General features: G+C 36.7%; 1 protein-coding gene across 5 annotated transcripts in view; it reads right to left on the bottom strand.

Moving 5' to 3' along the window:
• CTNNA2 (catenin alpha 2) overlaps positions 1-18,883 on the bottom strand; it is a 1,118,632-nt gene that overhangs the window by 63,169 nt on the left and 1,036,580 nt on the right. For all 5 annotated transcript variants that reach the window (XM_040458373.1, XM_040458375.1, XM_040458374.1 and 2 more), the window contains exons 14-15: positions 14,918-15,031; positions 6,717-6,898 (exon numbers count right to left, since the gene is read on the bottom strand). In XM_040458373.1, the coding sequence (XP_040314307.1) occupies positions 6,717-6,898; positions 14,918-15,031 (296 nt within the window). The remainder of the gene's footprint in view (positions 1-6,716; positions 6,899-14,917; positions 15,032-18,883) is intronic.

Genomic DNA, 18,883 nt, shown 5'->3' on the forward strand with positions numbered 1-18,883 from the left:
TATAAGAGAGGAAGTAATAAAGATCAAAGAAAAATAAATTAAAAAGAAACTAAAAATAATAGAAAACATCAATGAAACCAAGAGCTGGTTCTTCAAAAGATAAACAAAATCATTAAGACTTGGGCCAGATTGGAGGGGAAAAGGAGAAAGGAATAAGAAATGAAAAAAGAGAAGTAACAACTGACATCACAGAAATACAAATGACTGTAAGAGACTACTACAAAAATGTATATGCTAACAAACTGGATAACACAAAAGAAATAGATAAATTTCTAGAATATTCAATTTTCCAATATTCAATCTAGAATAAACATAAAATATGAAAGATAATGAAATTGGATCAGTAAGCAAAAAATTCCCAACAAACAAAAGTCCAAGGCCAGATAGATTCACAGGTGAATTCTACCAAACGTTTACGGAAGAGTTAATACCTATTCTCTATGAAGTATTACAAGAATAGAAGAGGAAGGAAAACTTCCAAATACATTCTACACGGCCAGCATTATCCTGATACCAAAACCTGATAAAGCACTACACAAAAGGAAAGCTACTGGCCAATATCCCTAATGAATTCAAAAATCCTCAATATTAGCAAACAACACTGAACAATATATTAAAATAATCATTCACCAAAATCAAGTGGGATTTACTCCAGGGATGCAAGAATGGTTCAATATCTGCAAATTGATCCATGTGATACATCATGTTAACAAAATGAAAGACAAAAATCACATGATCATCCCAATACATACAGAAAATTATTTGAAAATATTCAACATCTGTTCATAATAAAAAAAGTACTCTCAACAAAATGAATTTAGAAGGAACATGTATCAATATAATTAAGGTCACAAATGACAAACTCACAGCTAACATCATACTAAGTGGTGAAAAAGTGAGAACTTTTCTTCTGAGATCAGAAACATGACAAAGTCGTGCCTGGGTGGCTCAGTTAGTTGAGCATCTGACTTTGGCTCAAGTCATGATCTCACAGTTTGTGAGTTTGAGCTCCATCTCAGGCTCTGTGCTAACAGCTCAGAGCCTGGAGCCTGCTTCGTATTCTGTGTCTCCTTTCTCTCTCTCTCTGTCCCTCCCCTGCTTGTGTTCTGTCCCTCACTGTCAAAAAATAAACATTAAAAAATTAAAAAATATATATATGACAAAGATGTCCACTCTGTTTTATTCAACATAGTATTGGAAGTCATAGCCATGTCAATCAGACAGGAAATAAAAGGCATCCAAATTGGTAAGGAAGAAGTAAAACTTCCATTATTTGTAGATGATGGGACATTATACTTGAAAACACTAAAGACCACCAAAAAACTACTAGATATATAAATGAGTTCAGTGAAGTTGCAAAACACAAAATCAATATACAGAAATCTATTGCATTTCTATACACTAATAATGAAATAGAAGGAGAAAATAAGAAAACAGTTCAATTTATAGTTGCACCAATAGAATAAAATACCTAGAAATAAGTAAGGAGCTGAAAGACTGGTACTGTGAAAACTATAAAATAATGAAGAAAAAAATTGAAGATGACACATATGAATGGAAAGATAAAACATTCTCATGGATTGGACGAATTGATATTGTTAAAATGTCCACACTACGAAAAGCAATCTGCCAATTCAATGCAATCTCTATCAAAACACCAACATTATTTTTCACAGAACTGGAAAAAAATAATTCTAAAATCTGTATAGAAACACAAAAGACCCTGGATAACCAAAGCAATCTTGAGAAAGAAAAAACAAGCTGGAGGTATCACAATCACTGATTTCTAGTTTTATTACAAAGCTATAGTAATCAAAACGTATGGTATTGGCACAAAAACGGACTAGTACATCAAGTGAACAGGATACAGAGTCCAGAAGTAGACCCATGCTTATATAGTCAGTTAATATGAAAAAGGCAGGGACAATATATTGGGGAATATATTGGAGAAAAGACAGTCTTCAAAAAATAGTGCTGGGAAAACTAAATAGCTATGTGCAAAAACAATGAAACAGGAACACTTTTCTTACACCATACACAAAAACAAACAAAGTGGATTCAAGACCTAAATGTGAGACATGAAACCATCAAACTCCTAGAAGAACACATAGGCGGTACTTTTTCCAACACTGGCCTTGGCAATATTTTTCTAGTTATGTCTCCTCAGGCAAGGGAAATGAAAGCAAACACAAACTATTGGGACTACACCAAAAAAAAAAAAAAAATCATTTGGGGCACTTGGGTGGCTCAGTTGGTTAAGCCTCTGACACTTGATTTCGGCTCATGCAGTGATCTCATGGTTAGTGAGATCAGAGCTCTGTGCCAGGCTCTGTGCTGACAGTGAGGTTCTCTTGAGATTCTCTCTCTCTCTCTCTCTCTCCCTCTCTCTCTCTCTCTCTCAAAACAAATAAATAAATTTAAAACAAATCCTTTGCACAGTGAAGGAAACTATCAAACAAACAACAAAAACAACATACTGAATAGGAACATATATTTATAAATGATATAGCCAATAAGGGGTTAATATCCAAAATATTAAAAAAAAAACAAAAACAAAAAAACAACCTCATATAACTTAAATAATAAAAAAAAAAAACAGTCCAAATGAAAAATGGGCAGAGGACCTGAATAGACTTCTAAAAAAAAAAATTTATTTATTTTTGATAGAGACAGACAGCAAATGGGTAAGGGGCAGAGAGGAAGGGAGACAGAATCTGCAGCAGGCTCCAGGCTCTGAGCTGTTAGCACAGAGCCTGATGCAGGGCTCGAACTCACAGACCACGAGATCATGACCTGAGCCGAAGTCGGATGCTTAACCCACTTAGCCACCCAGGAGCCCCAATTTTTTAAAGAAGATGTACAAATGGCCAACAGACACAAGAAAAGATGTTCCCTATCACTAATCATGAGAGTAATGGTAACCAAAACCACAATGAGATATAACCTAACACCTGTCAGAATGGCTTGAATCAGAAAGACGAAATAATAAATGTTTGGATATGGAAAAAAAGGCACACTTGTGCACTGTTGGTGGGAATGTAAATTGGTACAGCCACTATAGAAAACAGTATGGAGGTTTCTTTAAAAATTACAAATAGAAATACCCTATGGTCCTGTACTTTTCCTACAGGGTATTTACCCAAAGAAAATGAAAATATTAATTCAGAAAGGTATACGCACTCCTATTTTCCCTGCAGCATTATTTGCAATAGCCAAGATATGGAAGCGATCCAAGCATCCATCAATAGATGAATAGACAAAGAAGATGTGATACACACACACACGTTACTCAGTCATAAAAAAGATGCAATCTTGCCATTTGCAACAACATGGATGGATGTAGAGTATATTATGCTAAGTGAAACAAAAGAGAGAAAGACAAACACTGTATGATTTCACTTATAGGTGGAATCTAAAACACACACACACACACACAAACACACACACACACACACACACACCCCTAACAAAATAATCAGAGACAGACCCACAAATACAGAGAATAAAGTGATGGTTGCCAGAAGGGAGGTGAGATGGGGGTACTGGTAAAATGGGTGAAGGGGAGTGAGAAACACAGGTTTCTAGTTATGGAATAAATAAATCATGGGGATGAAAGTCTCAGCATAGGGAATATAATCAATTGTATTGTAATAGCATTGCATGGCAATGGATGGTAGCTATACTTGTGGTGAACATTGCATAAATACAGAATTGTCAAATCACCATGTTGTACACTTGAAATTAATGTAATGTCATGTGTCAAATATATTTCAATAAAAAAAACTTTTAAAAGGTAGGCACTGTATAGCAAAATCAGTACTTGTATTTTTTTTTTCTATGAACAGAAGAGCTAATGAGAGAGCTCGTGTAAAGGGAGGTAGACGGTGGCCTTTTAATGGCCAGATGTGACATGGAAGGGACAGAAAAGGGTCAAGGGCTGAAATCAAAAACTAGCCAAGTGATACCTATACTGAGGTACTGAGTGTCTGCACTAAGGCAGAAATTAAGTTTGGGAAGAATGGGGTGATTACATGTTTTCTGAGCCCAGTGCTCAGCATTTTACAGTTGACTGTACCCTGAAAGTTCCTTTTCTTAGCCTAAATCCTTTTCCTTACAGATCAGAAGTTACAGTTGGTCTCAAAAGACAGCTTTGTTCCTTGCTATACAATTAAACTTGGGTTTCTTTTCTGAGCTGCTGCCATCTGCACACCTTATGTTATTGGGACACAAGACTGGTACATGCTATTTCTTACTGAGAATGACATCAGAAATATGGAGTCACCCTCTGCAGGACAGTGCTTCTGCCACTGCCCATGAAATAGAAGTCAAGGACTGAACAGGAAAAAGACATGAGGCATAATTAGTTTTATCCTCCATGAAGAAGTTATTTCACAAATAATGCGGCAGAACCTCTCCAATTTTAATAATAATGGACTGTATATCATTGAGATGACTGAATCAAATTAATGTTAGCTACTGGTAAAAAATAAAACAACATGATAATAAATGCAAAGGCTTTTTTTTTGATGCAATTTAAACATATGATTTGAGAAGAGTCAAGTTTCAATTCCTAACCAACTATCTTCTTTCCTTTAGAGAATATAGTACATAGGGCTTTTTACAGTATACAGCTAAAACTATTCTTCCCTGAAGTAGAAAATGCTGGGGCAACAATAATAATGATAATGCATACGGTTAAGTAGAGAACTCAGGTGAGAGTCCACCAAAAAATGGCTCAAGTCAGCTTCATCTTTGCCAGAGAGGCTCTACAGATGTAGATAGCGACAAATACTCAGATTCCCGTGTTCCATTTCCAATTCACGCCCTCGTCTGTTTCTCTGGCCATTAATTACTGGGTTCCTCCCTTTGCCCTCACAAAGAGGCATGAAACTCCTCATCAGGTGGTAGGACAAACGATAATCAGTGTTATCCTAGACATTTCATTACTCAAATAAGCATAAAATGATTATATGAAATCCCTAGGAAATTGAAGTGGCCTTCTTTTTGCTTTTAAAACTATACTTTGACTAATAGAAAGTCTGTTTTATTTAACATCATCTAACAAGACCCCCTCAAATATATCTCTCTTCCATGACCACTATTATATATAATCTAGAGCATTATAAAATGTTCTTCTGATCTAAACTAGCAACTTGACTAGATTCATTATTCACTTTGAACTAATGAGATTATTTTTACAAGTGATGATATTAACGGACTGCATAATATCTATCAGATAAAATACTAATACCATGTTGAAAGCAAGCAAATTAAGTCATCACAGGCCTAGAAAAGCAACGACTGAGACTGCCAGAATAGTCTGATTTGTAGTAAATTCATACTTAGCTATGAAGTATCCTTAAGTAGTAGCTCAGACTGTTTTTTCCTGCTATTATTTTTCGTGTGTGAAATAAATCTGTGAAGCCGACAAAGACTAACCGGATGTACAAATTTGAGCTTCTAATGAATACAATGACATTTAAAAAGTCTCAAAGGTCACCTTCATATTACTAAAGTAATTCCACTGAAGTAAAAAACAATGTAAAAATATTTAGAGAAAGGCCCAGGCAATGTCATTAGTATATATTGGCCAGAGGCAAAGGGTAAGGGGGATGAGGCAGAGATATTCCATATTTTATTACGTAAAATCAATTGTAGCCTTCTCCTATTAGAAGCATTCAATAATCCTTAAAAATATTGTCACCCATAAGGTGATGTTTTGGCATTACCATATATCTTACATAGTTTTATAAACAAATATCATGTTTAATCATTAAAATATCTTGATCATGTGCATTTGTGTTTCCAATGGAAAAAAATTGTAATATAATGATAGCTTATATTTGTATAACAGCATAATTTACAACTGTTTTACCTCGTTGGATTTTAAAGGTCTCCTATGAAGATTATAAGAAAAGCATTATTTCCCCATTTTGCAAATAAACAAAGACAGTAAGAGGCTGGTCTAAAATCACCTGTATTCAGCTTCAAAATCCAGGGATTTTTTTCATTGAGCTTTGCTCTCCCTTGATTTGCCCTTTGTGTAGTAGGAAGGGCAGAAATGTCACCTCCCTTTAAAGAGGAGATTAAAATTGCAGTGGCAGAAACAGCAATGACCCCGGTGAGGCAAAGCCTCCCGACAAAATTCTGACTGATCTCTTGATTTATTAAAAGCACTGCTTACAGCAAAAGGGAATAAAACTTATACAATTTTTAATTTCCCTGTCAAAATTATGGGATCAGATTGTGGAAACTGAATCTTTGTATGTAAGGGTAAAACATGAGTTGAGATCAATGCTTGATCATGACTTTGCATTCAACCTATTACATGTATGTATGCACACACAGATGTATAGATGTACATTTTTTTCCCCAAAGGAATATAAACAAATCGTTCACCTTATCTTGAAAACAGTATTTAAAAACATTGCAAAACAGCACAGAACAAAAATGAGTCACTCAACTCCCAGGGGTTAGATTTTATGACTGACTTGGTATAATTAAAACAATAATAATCACAAAAATGAATCTGTCCTCCTTGACTATCTGCTAAGAATTAGGTCCATATCATTTTGACTTACACATATAAATTTTATAATACCACTACCTTGCTTTGATGTAATATTTTAATTTTTCAGCAGGCTCTCACATGCTAATATACACTGTTACGCTTCTGGGTTTAATGAGAAAATCATCTTCCTGTCTCTGGGCCTCACCTTGTGAAGTCTGTCATTTCCATCATGATCATACACATCTGCTTGGCCAGCACAATTATATCATTGCCGCTGTCATCCCATTTGGCCACTTCGGCATCCAGCTTGCTTTTCTCTTGGTGGAATATCTCCACCTGCTCAGCTATTTTTGCCTTCTCCTCCTGCGGTAGTTGTGCCATGATGGCCTGTGTGGGTTACAGAATAAGTGTGACTAATATTGACAAAGTAAAGTAGGTTGACTCTGCCTTAAGTTAATGGCAAAGCCAGACCCCGACAAGGTTTATAGGCTGCCCCGCCATTCCAGAAAGTACGTTTTCTCCATCCCCAGGAAAGCAAAAGCATAGACTGGTAACATCCCCCAAATCCCCGTCCCTATTCCTATACACACACAAAAATAGAGAGATCCAAAAGGTATGTGCACATTGACAGTAACAGAACTTCTGTGTTGCTTTGATGACATATGTTTGTTCAAAAGAATCTATTCTTGACAATTTTTATATTTGGTCTCAAGAAACTTTTACCAGATGAAAGAATGCACCTCTTTCAACACGGAAATCTGTTCAGAGAAGGAAAAAAAAGAAAAAAGGCTTTCTGTCGCTGGAAAGAAGAAGAATTTTAAACAATATCTGAGCATCCAAGTGGGGTGGAGAGAATTTCCATGAGTGTTAATGAAGGAATGCATGATTAGATACCAAACAATCCCCTAACCCAAGGCATTTCAGGGATGGTATACCTATTCCCAGCCCTCTTCCATCTTCCCTGTGGAAATTCTGAGATAACCATGACTCCCTACAGAGCCTATTAGTATGCAGAAGTAGAAGGTATGATGGGATAAAATATAGGTTTAGGAAGTAAAGGTCGATTTTCAAAAGTTGCTAGGTAAGGGAATGTAGAAAAGCAAGAACTACAGCTGATTCTCATTATTCATGGAATCTTTCTATACAAATTTGCCTACTCTCTAAAATTTATTGGCAGCCCAAAATCAATACTTGTGGTGCTTTCTCGTCATTCACAGACATGCAGAGAGTTGCAAAAAATTGGGTTCACCTGTCAGGCCTATTCACGGATATGGTTGAACAAGGAATTCTCTGTCTTTTCGTTTCAACACTGAACAACAGGTCCCTTCTGTCGTCTATTTGGTGCCATATTTCCCACATATTTGTACTTTTTATTGGTAATTTTGCTATTTAACATAGCCCCCAACCATAGTGCTCAAATGCTTTCTAAGTGTCCCTAACCACCGAAAGGCTGTGATGTGCCTTATGGAGAAATATACATGTATTAGACAAGGTTCATTCAGGCATGAGCTACAGTGCTCTTGTCCATGAGTTCAATGATAATGAATCAAAACTATAAAGCATATGAAAGGAAACATTCATTAAACAAGATCTGTATTTATTGGTTGAAATAAAATGTTGAGACCAGGAGCTCTCAGGAACCTAACATTATTTCCTCTAAAAGCCATGACTCCATAGCTGCTAATTAAGTGTTCATGGTGATGTTATAGAATATAGGTACCACAAATAAAGACAATCAACTGCATTTGGTAAATACCATGTATGCATTGCCCTGAATGCAATGTCTGGAATCATTTCATTCCATCCTCATAGAACCATGTGTGACCTGTTTCATAGAAAGGAGCATGTGGATAAGTATGACAGCACTAGTAACCCTCTGGTTCTGGGATATGTATGTTCAGTAATGAAAGCATGATTTGGGAAACTTAAAACTTTTGCAAAGGACAAGTAAAATAACACATACAATAAAGCCTTGCTTCCTAAATTATAAAGTTTGTCCTAATGTAAGTAAATTATTGGGAAGAAAGGTTGTTGATTTCTAGTAAAAATATCAATGGACATAAACTCAGGAAAACTGGGCTCAATGGGCTCTATCACTGACTTAGGTTAAGACTTAATCGCTACTGGATCATATTCTTAACTTCTTCAGATCTAAGAATAGTAAAAAATTACCTCAGGGTGTTACAGTGGACAGCAAATGAAATAACAAAGGTGTTGTGTTTTTTCCAAAAAGAGAAACGAAAGCATCTATGGGATTATTGTTAATATATTAGTATCATGACTATATTAGTTTTCCTTTCCAGCTACCCCTTGAGCTCATTACTTAGTTGCTATGAAAGAGAAGGGATGGGCCCAGAGTCTATGTTACTATACATAAATAGACAATTGACATGATTCCTTGAGTACAGAAATGTATACCAGGTACTGTGCTAAGAGGCTTATGTATGTAAAAAAAAAAAAACAAAACAAAACAAAAAAAAAAACCAAGAAAACAAACAAAAAAAACAATCTACTTAAGCATTCTACAAGATTAATACTATTATTACCGCTATTTTATTAATGGTGATACTAAGACCCAGAGAAATTAAATTCTCAATATTACACAACTAATAAGCTGTATGTATAGGATTCAAACCCAGGTCAACTAACACCATACTTAACTACCGTGTACAAGTGGATCACCATGCACAACCATACAGGTTTGACACTACACAATGATCCCATTCCAGTGGGGCAAGTATTGCTGAAATCACAAGCATTGTTCACCAGGCTGGACATCCTAGAGATGAGACTTTATTTGCCTGAGTAAGGTATCTCTTTGTATAATTTACATGAAGGTGTCCTCAGACAAGTAGCTGCACAGATACATCTTACTAATATATAGCCATGTGTACAAACTTCCATGCAGGCATGTGTGTGACTTTATATAACTAACATGTGAGTGTCTGTGTATGTGTATGTGAGTGTCCATGTGCATATACACAAACTGCTATCCATATTTAAAAAGTCAGACTGGGACAAATACAATATGGTTAAAATAGTATTTTTGAAGAATATTTTAAAGTACTTTAAAAACTATCAAAAAGGTGGCTGATATACCGAAGAGTTGATTATAAATTCAAATATGAAATACTGTACTAATAACAAGACAGCTATCCCATTGCATTTGAGATAGGTATGGATTTGCAGAAGTTAAATATGCACTTTTTTCCTGAAGCATCCCTGTCTGATGATCTGATGCTATCCTAGATTAATTTGTCGTCCTCATATAAAACTGATATTCATGTTTTACTTAGACATCAGAAGTCCTAACTAGAATTATGTAAACCATTCATTAGGTGCTTTTCTGTAGAAGAATCTGTAAAACTACCCACCAGACCTCCAGACTCTATATTCAATACCCAGATGGAAAGCAATGAAACTTTCATTGTCTCAAAAGGGTTAATTTGTGCATTGAAGGGTGTACACTTTTCTTTGAACTCTGTCACATGAGTTTCAGTTGTATAATTTAGGATTTGAGTATTAACTGCCTTGTTCTACTCTCTAATTCCTATTGATGCCCTACTTTTGACTTCTCTCAGAGCTTCCTTAGGGTAGAGGCCTCAGCATCCTGCAAACAGTAGAAGCTCAATATATATCTTCTGATTGACTGTGTAACCATTTTTCCACTCACTGCATCAACAGAGTTCAAGAGAAGTTACTAGAACTGACAAACATTTTCTAAGGGCACAATTCTGAAGGAAAAAAAAATGGCCCCTTCAAAGCAGATTTGCAAAAGAACATGTTATTTTGACTCTAGGGGTGCTCAACCCACATAATGCACCTAATGGTGTGTGACTTGGGTGCAAGTGTCATTACATTTGCTTCTGCTTATGTAGCTATCGATGAGCCAAAGTCTTTTCCTAAATATTCTTAAAATGCTCCTGGCTTTTAAAAATTCATAATTGACCTTTTCTGAAACTGGAATCTTAAAAAAGGGTTATCTATAAACAGTAGATCACAAACTGCAAAATTTGCAAGTTAATCAAATTAAAATTCAACACATGCGTTTTAATTAGGTCTTATCAATGTAACTCAGCAGTTTGAAATGTTAACACATTAAAGTTTTAGCTGGAAAAAAAAGATGACTACATTTAAATCAAGTTGAATAGAAAATATATACTATGCAATTGTTCATTCCCTCAAACTAAGGCAACATGAGAAAAATGATGTTCATGGCCAAGAGGAAAGGGAACAAATCAGCTTTTCTGTATCTGTGATGTGATCACCTGGGGTGGTCTTAGAGTTTCTGCTGGTTCTATGCATAGTAGCCAAGCACAGCTCCAGAGATTGGTTGATCTGGGGCCCCATACTGTGGCATCAGAGACTTTAATCCACAAAATTCCCTGCTTCCTGATCCCAGGCTCTCAGCTTTTCTTCTGAAGAGCCAACCATTTTTTTGTGACTGAAATTATAAACTCTACTTATTAAACCAAAGTGCAAATCACTGATACAAGCCAACAATCACTCTGCCCAGAATTTTTTCTTCAATCTAAATCTCAGGAGCTTTTGATATGATTATTTTTCCAATCTCAAAGAGAAAAAATTACTTTTGGAGTCTATGAGCCTCCAAACTGACAAGTGTTAGTTCCTTAAGCCAGAGTAAGAGTCTAACATTTAGGCTTAAAGTACATCTTTATAAATAAGTGATTAACAGGGCTAAAACTCAATGTGTCAATTTCTGCTCACTTGGTTTTAAAGCAGAATAATAAATGTAAGTAGTTAAAGAGGGTCCTTTGACTTTTACCAGTCTCAGGCCCTGAAGTAAACAGGAAAATTGAGTTAATTATCCCATTATTTCAAGTAAAAACTTTCATGATTTCCTAAATTGTCCATGCTCTTTTAGGTTAAATTATTTGACCAGCCTTCTAATGAAAAACTGCCTTATGCTATAAGCATTATCATCATCATCATCTTTATCAACTTCATATTATGTGACACATCTTATGATACAAATTTTATCATGCAGTTCTCCTAATCGGACATCATGAGGTAGACAGTGGAGGAGGAGAGGGAGAGAGAGAAAGAAAGGGAGAGGGAGAGAGAGATAAAGCGTAGAGAGGCTAAGAAAGTTGCCCAAAGAGACACAGCTTGATCAAGACAATATTTAAAATCAGGTCTGTATGACTCCAAATTATATATTCCATCACTAAGGTTAAGTGCCCAAAAGTTTTCATTGACCAATTTTAACTACATCAACCTGTGAAGAAGCAGTTTTTAAGATGTCATGTCTAGGATCATAGGGTCTGATTCCTCCTACATTTTAGCAGGGTATGATAATTCTCTCCCTTTCCCTCTCTCAACAAAATACTGTAGAGAAGCATCAGATAGGGACACATAAAGGAAATAATCTAATTTCAGAATTTGGGAGCAATGTTAGAGTAGGTACTAAAAGCTTTTCTCCTACCTTAACCTCCTTATAGATTAATTTACCCTTTCAGAGAGGAAGAATTTATCTGAATGCAAACAAAAAATAAGGCTGTTAACAAGGAAGGACTGACTGATACAAAGGGCAACTACCTCTGTCAAAGACAACTTTGGTCTCCTTCACAATTTTGACCAAGTTAACATACTTCTCTGGTCAAAAGTTCGACCATCTGTCATCTCAGCAATTCAATGCACCCTCTTATTTCCAACTTACAGCCATAATTCTAGGTCTCTGATTTGTCATCATATAATTACAGGCTAAAATAGGCTGACTCAATAACTAATGCTGTCTGCTGCAAGTTAATCACACAGGCCACATGATGGATCTCAAAGACAAATCACCAAGTACTGGATTATAGGGGTACTTTGTTACTATCCTGGACTGTGTTCATAATTCATGCTGAAAAACCTTTAAAAAAAAAAAAACAATTGTCTTTTCACCTACTGGGTGAAAAATATAATAGATGATATAGACAAGTGCCATCTGACTTCTGTTTTCACCCATCTTAATTGACTTGATATCTAATGTAAGATGCATGAAATGGAAGTACAATGGGACTACATTCTTGTAAGAAGTGGGACTAATAATGCCATTTTGACAAGATGGTGATTATAAAATACGATAAAGGTTGTAAATATGCCTTGATCATTGAGACGAGATACTGGGCTGTATCAACACTGAATTGCATTCAGTCAATCAAACTGACTTTGAATTGATTAATGTTTGGATGAATTACTCAAATTTGCCCTTTGTCATGGACACAAAAATGCTGGTTTTATTTAATTCTGAAGAGGAACTGACCTGATGAATGAGATGATTCAGTGTTATGCCAAAACAGGCTCCAAAGCCTCTCAGCTTAATGAACTTCTCAAATTTCAACATTGGGAGTGGGGGAAGGATTACAGTCCACAAAAGATTTGCCAAGTAGGGGGCTTCATATTCTTTTGTGTACTTTTCTACTGTCACTAATCTGTGATACAAAATGATTTCTCATCCAAAGGATGACAATTTTCAGTCATTCTTTATGGAGCACTTAATGTATGTCAGGTATTCTGTTCATTTTTTTACAAATATTAAGCAATTAAACCTCAAAAGAATTCTATCAAGTCTATTATTCACATTTTACAGATAAAAGGACTGAGGCTCATAGCAATTAAGCAACATGTAATGGAGCATTATCCTCATTCCACTCTTTACAATTCAAAACCAAATCTGTCTGAACCAAAGCCAGTGCATCTTTAATATTCTGGCTTTTACCCTCGTATTTCCCCTATCAATGTCCATCTATATATCTTGTGAATCATTTCACTGCTGGATGAGAGTACCAGGGCATAAAGCATGAAAGAGAAATTGGGTTATAAGTACAAAGATTTTCTTAACATAAGGTTTAGTCCTCTTTGAGTCCTGTTTATTTATTTATTCTTTTTTTTTTTAATATGAAATTTATTGTCAAATTGGTTTCCATACAACACTCAGTGCTCATCCCTACAGGTGCCCTCCTCAGTGCCCAGCACCCACTTTCCCCTCCCTCCCACCCCCCATCAACCCTCAGTTTATTTTCAGTTTTTAAGTGTCTCTTATGGTTTGGCTCCCTCCCTCTCTAACTTTTTTTTTTTTTCTTCCCTTCCTCTGTCTACTCTTCTTTCACAATTCCTAAACCAGTGTGAGCTTTCTGGGGTTTCCTAATCTCTTTCCTAAATCACTCAGACTCATGCTTCATATACAAACTCATGTTTCCTATACATTATTTTTCCTAAAGTAAAGCATAATAGAGAATTAAAATACTCTAACTAGAATATAGTAAGAACTCAATCTATATAATGAGATTGATTTCACCCTATGAAAACTGAGTCTTTAAAGGGAGGATAATCTCACCCTCTTTTATAATCCCCAAGGATATAATCTCTTGAAACTTGCCTTGATTACCTGCATCTACCCTCAAGGAGATACAGTTAATAGGATTGGTCAGAATCCTCTTAGAAACACTTTTGTTGGTAGATAGTGTCACTGAGTGTTCAGGAATGTTCAAATGGCAGCCAGAGCAATAAGCTTTCTGTTGCTTCCTACTCCATGCCTTAAACTGGCATATTTCTAATATGTCTGTATAATTTCTTTTTCTATCATGTGGCAGACAGATCTAGGGCTACCACCCTGGCCATAAGCAGGTATTAGTGAGAGGGAGGGGGAGTTACTTCTCTATTCTGATGAATTTGGACCAATTTCAAAGATGTGGTCTTGTTCACCAGAGACCCTAGGCCAGAACATGGAACAGAGTATGGAGCCCATAACAAAGTAGCGCTCTAATTTTCCATTTGTCCTTCCCTCTTGAGTTAATAAGCTTGGCAACCTCAAACAGAGCTGTGGTGTCTGTGCCAATACAAGATCTGAGTATTCATGTGTTCCTTAGCTGTTGAACTATCTATTCATGATTCCAAACCAATAAAATCCACTATACTCTTAAATTGTTTGGAGTGATGTGGCTGCTAAGTCTCAAGTGATGGAGAGAAAATGGAGTTAATGGGAATCAGAAGCACTAGTGGTTATTTCCATTGTGTAAAATATGAATTGCGGGGCGCCTGGGTGGCTCAGTTGGTTAAGCGTCCGACTTCGGCTCAGGTCATATCATGATCCGTGAGTTCAAGTCCCACATTGGGCTCTGTGCTGACAGCTCAGAGCCTGGAGCCTGCTTCGGATTCTGTGTCTCCCTCTCTCTCTGACCCTCCCCATTCATGCTCTGTCTCTCTCTGTCTCAAAAATAAATAAATATTTTAAAAAATTTTAAAAAATAATATGAATTCCTAAAAACAACCACAAGTAAGAAGGCAGATTTCTGAGCTATGAATCTCTGGGATTCCAAGACTCTGGTCAGAAATACCCTCAAATCAATGTGGTGTAAATAGCCCCGGTGCATGAAACCCAAGTCCTGGATGTCCACTCACCCGTGCACTCTGTCCTGCAATGAGCTGGTCATCCTCAGTCTGAACACTTGTCCGGCTGCGCACATCATAATCCTCCTGCTCAAAGTCAGAATCATCTTCTAGTTCTTCTGGGGTCTAAAAGTACAAAGGAAAGGAGAAGAATCAGCATATTCTAAACTGATAACCCTCAATGCCACCCATATACTTTGTGGCAGATAAGGCTAAGAGGCTCCCAGGAAAGAGAGCTTGTAGGCAGTTACATGTAGGGGGTTATGGAGGGGGGTGCTGGCTGCAATGGAGTCAGAAAAATCTAGCTGCCCCAGTTTACCTTTTAAAAAATATATACTTTATTTCTTCCTCCTGTAGGTATTAAAATGCTATTTAACTCTTGACATGACATGCTTTCTAGTTTTAAGACAAACTATATTTGTGTTTTTTCCATCCATAGAAATCTATTTAAGATAGAAAATAACCACCACCAACAAAAGTTATACCTATACGTGGTCTATAATACCCTTTTTGCTCTATTCCCAGTCTTTTTTAGTCTTGATAGTGAAAATAATCTCCAAGCCAATGGTTATTCCAGATGAAGTATCTGATGTGGTCACTAAATTGTATACTGTACAGGTTGCGACTATGGATTCCAGACTCAAGACTGCCTGAATATGAACCCCTGTGTGACTACTGGCAAAATCCTCTTAGTTCTGGTTTCCTCCCTTGTGATATTGATAAAATTTGTTCTGTGATTTTTGTGAAGATTAAGTAATATTCTTTGTGTAGAGTGTCTAGCATATAATAGGCATTTAAAAAGTGTTTTCCATCATAATTTCTTAGGATTTTGAAATCAATTCATTCAAACACTTTTAAAAAGTAAAGCCAACAATTACTACACAAGTACAAAGGATTAAATAACTCTTTCATACATAGTATCAACTTAGCTAAAACCAAGCACAGTGAAATAAGGATCATTCTCTATTTAGAGATAAGAACACCAAGGTTCTGAGAAACAACATGTCCAATGTCCCTAACCCAGTTAACAACAGAATTAGAATTTAGACACAAGTGCCCAATTGTGTCTAACTTTTTCACCTTATAAATCAGGTAAGAATTGCAGCTGTAGAATGTCTTTAAAGTGAGTAGTTACATGAAGATCCCGTCCAGTGTCAGAAAAAAGTGTATGAATTAATCTACAAATCCAGAAATAAAAATACTCCCCATCTTTAATAACCATAATAGATAACATGTGTTAAGTGGTTTTCATGTGCCAATGCCTATCTTCTCTAAGCACTTTACATATACTAATTCATACCATTTTCTTAACAGTCCTATCATGCAGACACCATTTTCTCCACTTTACAGATAAGGAAACTGAGGCATGAGAGATTATACCTGCTCAAAACTTTCTAAATCTTGCAGCATGTACCGTAGACTATCATCTCTGTTAATTCTAAGAAGATGAACTCGGGGGTGGTGGGGATGATTCACAAAGGGGACACAGTGCATTAGTGTGACATTCTTAGATCAATGGTCATTAGACTGAGATCTGACAGTCACCCACAAACTGCCTCCTGGCACACAGTAACACCATCTCCCAGGGCTCTGTATTTCAAAAGGAAGAAATAGACCACAGCAGTACTGATGATACAGGTACCCATTCCTCATCCAAAAGGGCACATTTTTATTCTGCTGGTTTCTTTGGCTACCTCACTGTAATTAATCAGGTGTGGTTATTGATGAAGGCTTGAGATTGGTCAGACAGGCATAAAATGGGGTCTTCATGCCAATATCACCTTATGTGTAGTAATTTTCCAAGCTTTGGCGTATCCTTCTTGTTTTCCTTCTCTCTCTCCATCAACCCTATTAATATTCACCCAGTCATCTACAGATGTTCAATTTTCTTTCACAGAATTATTAAAAGAAAGAGGGAAGAAAGAGGTTTTGTTCCCATACTTTATTAACTAAAGGAGGGGTGGGGTGGGCAGAACGTGGTTCAAATAACTGGTTGTATTTTCATTGTGGACAGAGACAATAATCTCTGATCATTTTTCACTCGTCTGAAATGTACTAGAGAACAATTACAGCAAGTTGGTAAATTCTGCTGACGGATGAGATGACAAGATTTCAAGTGCTTTTCATCATTAGTTTTTCAAAAGGAGAGAGAAAAGTAAAATGAAAAACCTCACTCAACAGAAAAAAAGGGAAAATATGACAGTGCCTATAGCACTGTGTCCAAACATTTCAATGATCTGTGTGTTTAGTAGATGAGTCAATGACAAATACAACCTGGCATCATACGGTTAATAATGATGAGCTTTCATTCAAGTGACTATGGCTCGGGAACCAAAACAAAGTTTAAAAAAACAAAAAACAAAAAAAAAACCCAGAAACAAAAAGCCCAAAACACAAAAAACCTGGAAGTGGACCTAGGGAACTGGAATGTTTTTGGCCTAACTTTGCCACTCACAAACTGTGTGTCTTTGGCAAGTCATGTACAGTTTTTCTGCTTCTCTATCTTCTCACTCTTAAAATGGAGATCATAATTCCTATTTGTCCCATCTACCTCTCAGGATTGTAGGATAAAACATATATGAAAGTGCTTTGTAAATGATAAAAGTGAACTAAAGTAATATGTGATAATGATGATTATTATGCTTAACAAAATATATACCCAATACCAACTGCAATGATAATAATGGGAATAATTTTTTACCAACCACCATGGGCCGAGCATTCAGCTAAAGGATTTACTCCATGTAAAAACCTAATGAAATACATTGAATCCCCATCTTACAGATGTATAAACAGACTCAGAGTCAAGTCAGTTTTCCAGGGTGTTACACCTAGCAAGTTGAGGGGGCTCAGGGCCTATGCCTGTAACCATCACAAGTAACACCAGGCAAATGCATGAGCTTAAAATATTTTCTTGTGCCTTAATCATGCAGCAAACCCATCCAAGTCACCCATATAAATGTTTCTGTGCGGGGTGCCTGGGTGGCTCAGTCTGTTGAGCATCTGACTCTTGATTTCCTCTCAGGTCGTGATCCCAGTGTCATGGGATCAAGCCCCATGTCAGGCTCTTGGCTGAGCGTAGAGCCTGCTTAATATTCTCTCTCCCTACTTCTCTTCTGCTCTCTCTCTCTCTAAAAAGTTGTGTGCATGTTCATTTTGTTAATTGCATGAAAGCACTTTTTTTTTTCTTTTAAAAAGTAGCAGTGTTGGGGCGCCTGGGTGGCGCAGTCAGTTAAGTGTCCGACTTCAGCCAGGTCACGATCTCGCGGTCCGTGAGTTCGAGCCCCGCGTCAGGCTCTGGGCTGATGGCTCAGAGCCTGGAGCCTGTTTCCCATTCTGTGTCTCCCTCTCTCTCTGCCCCTCCCCCGTTCATGCTCTGTCTCTCTCTGTCCCAAAAATAAATAAACGTTGAAAAAAAAATTAAAAAAAAAAAGTAGCAGTGTTATGTGTCAGTTGCTCAAAGATCCCCATACATTAAAGGAGACATGGAAAAATAGTGAAGGTCTGCAAATGGGCCCACAGATAATAGGACTTATATCATTAGGTAGTCTTATAGAGTAAAAAGAATCACCAAAATGTGTAATTCACTAGATTGGAGGCTGGACTCTGAGGGTCAAGTCTCAATTCTGTCTTTCTGTGCTCCCAGGGAAGACTTTTTTACAATAATCAAGAACCACTTTGGGTCTACTCTCGGTTCCCTAGGTCTATTATCTGATTGTTAGACTGCAAAAGTGGGTTTAATTTGAAAAATGACACAATTAAAGTATTTGGTCTCTAAAATCTGCCCCCTCTAAGAGTCTATGAGATTTTCTTGTGCCTATTACACAGGCTCAAGAAAATCATGTGCTTGTCCAGGCGGGTCACAACACATGCCAGTTGCAGAAAAGGACCAATCCACTTGCCTCTGGCTCCTAATCAAATGCTCAGTATCCTCTAAAACAGTTTCTGGAGAGAAGCAAAATGAGAAAAGACAGAGGG

This window comes from Herpailurus yagouaroundi, unplaced genomic scaffold (assembly GCF_014898765.1).
Source record: "Herpailurus yagouaroundi ecotype Mexico unplaced genomic scaffold, PumYag 221, whole genome shotgun sequence".
NCBI lineage: Eukaryota > Metazoa > Chordata > Mammalia > Carnivora > Felidae > Herpailurus > Herpailurus yagouaroundi.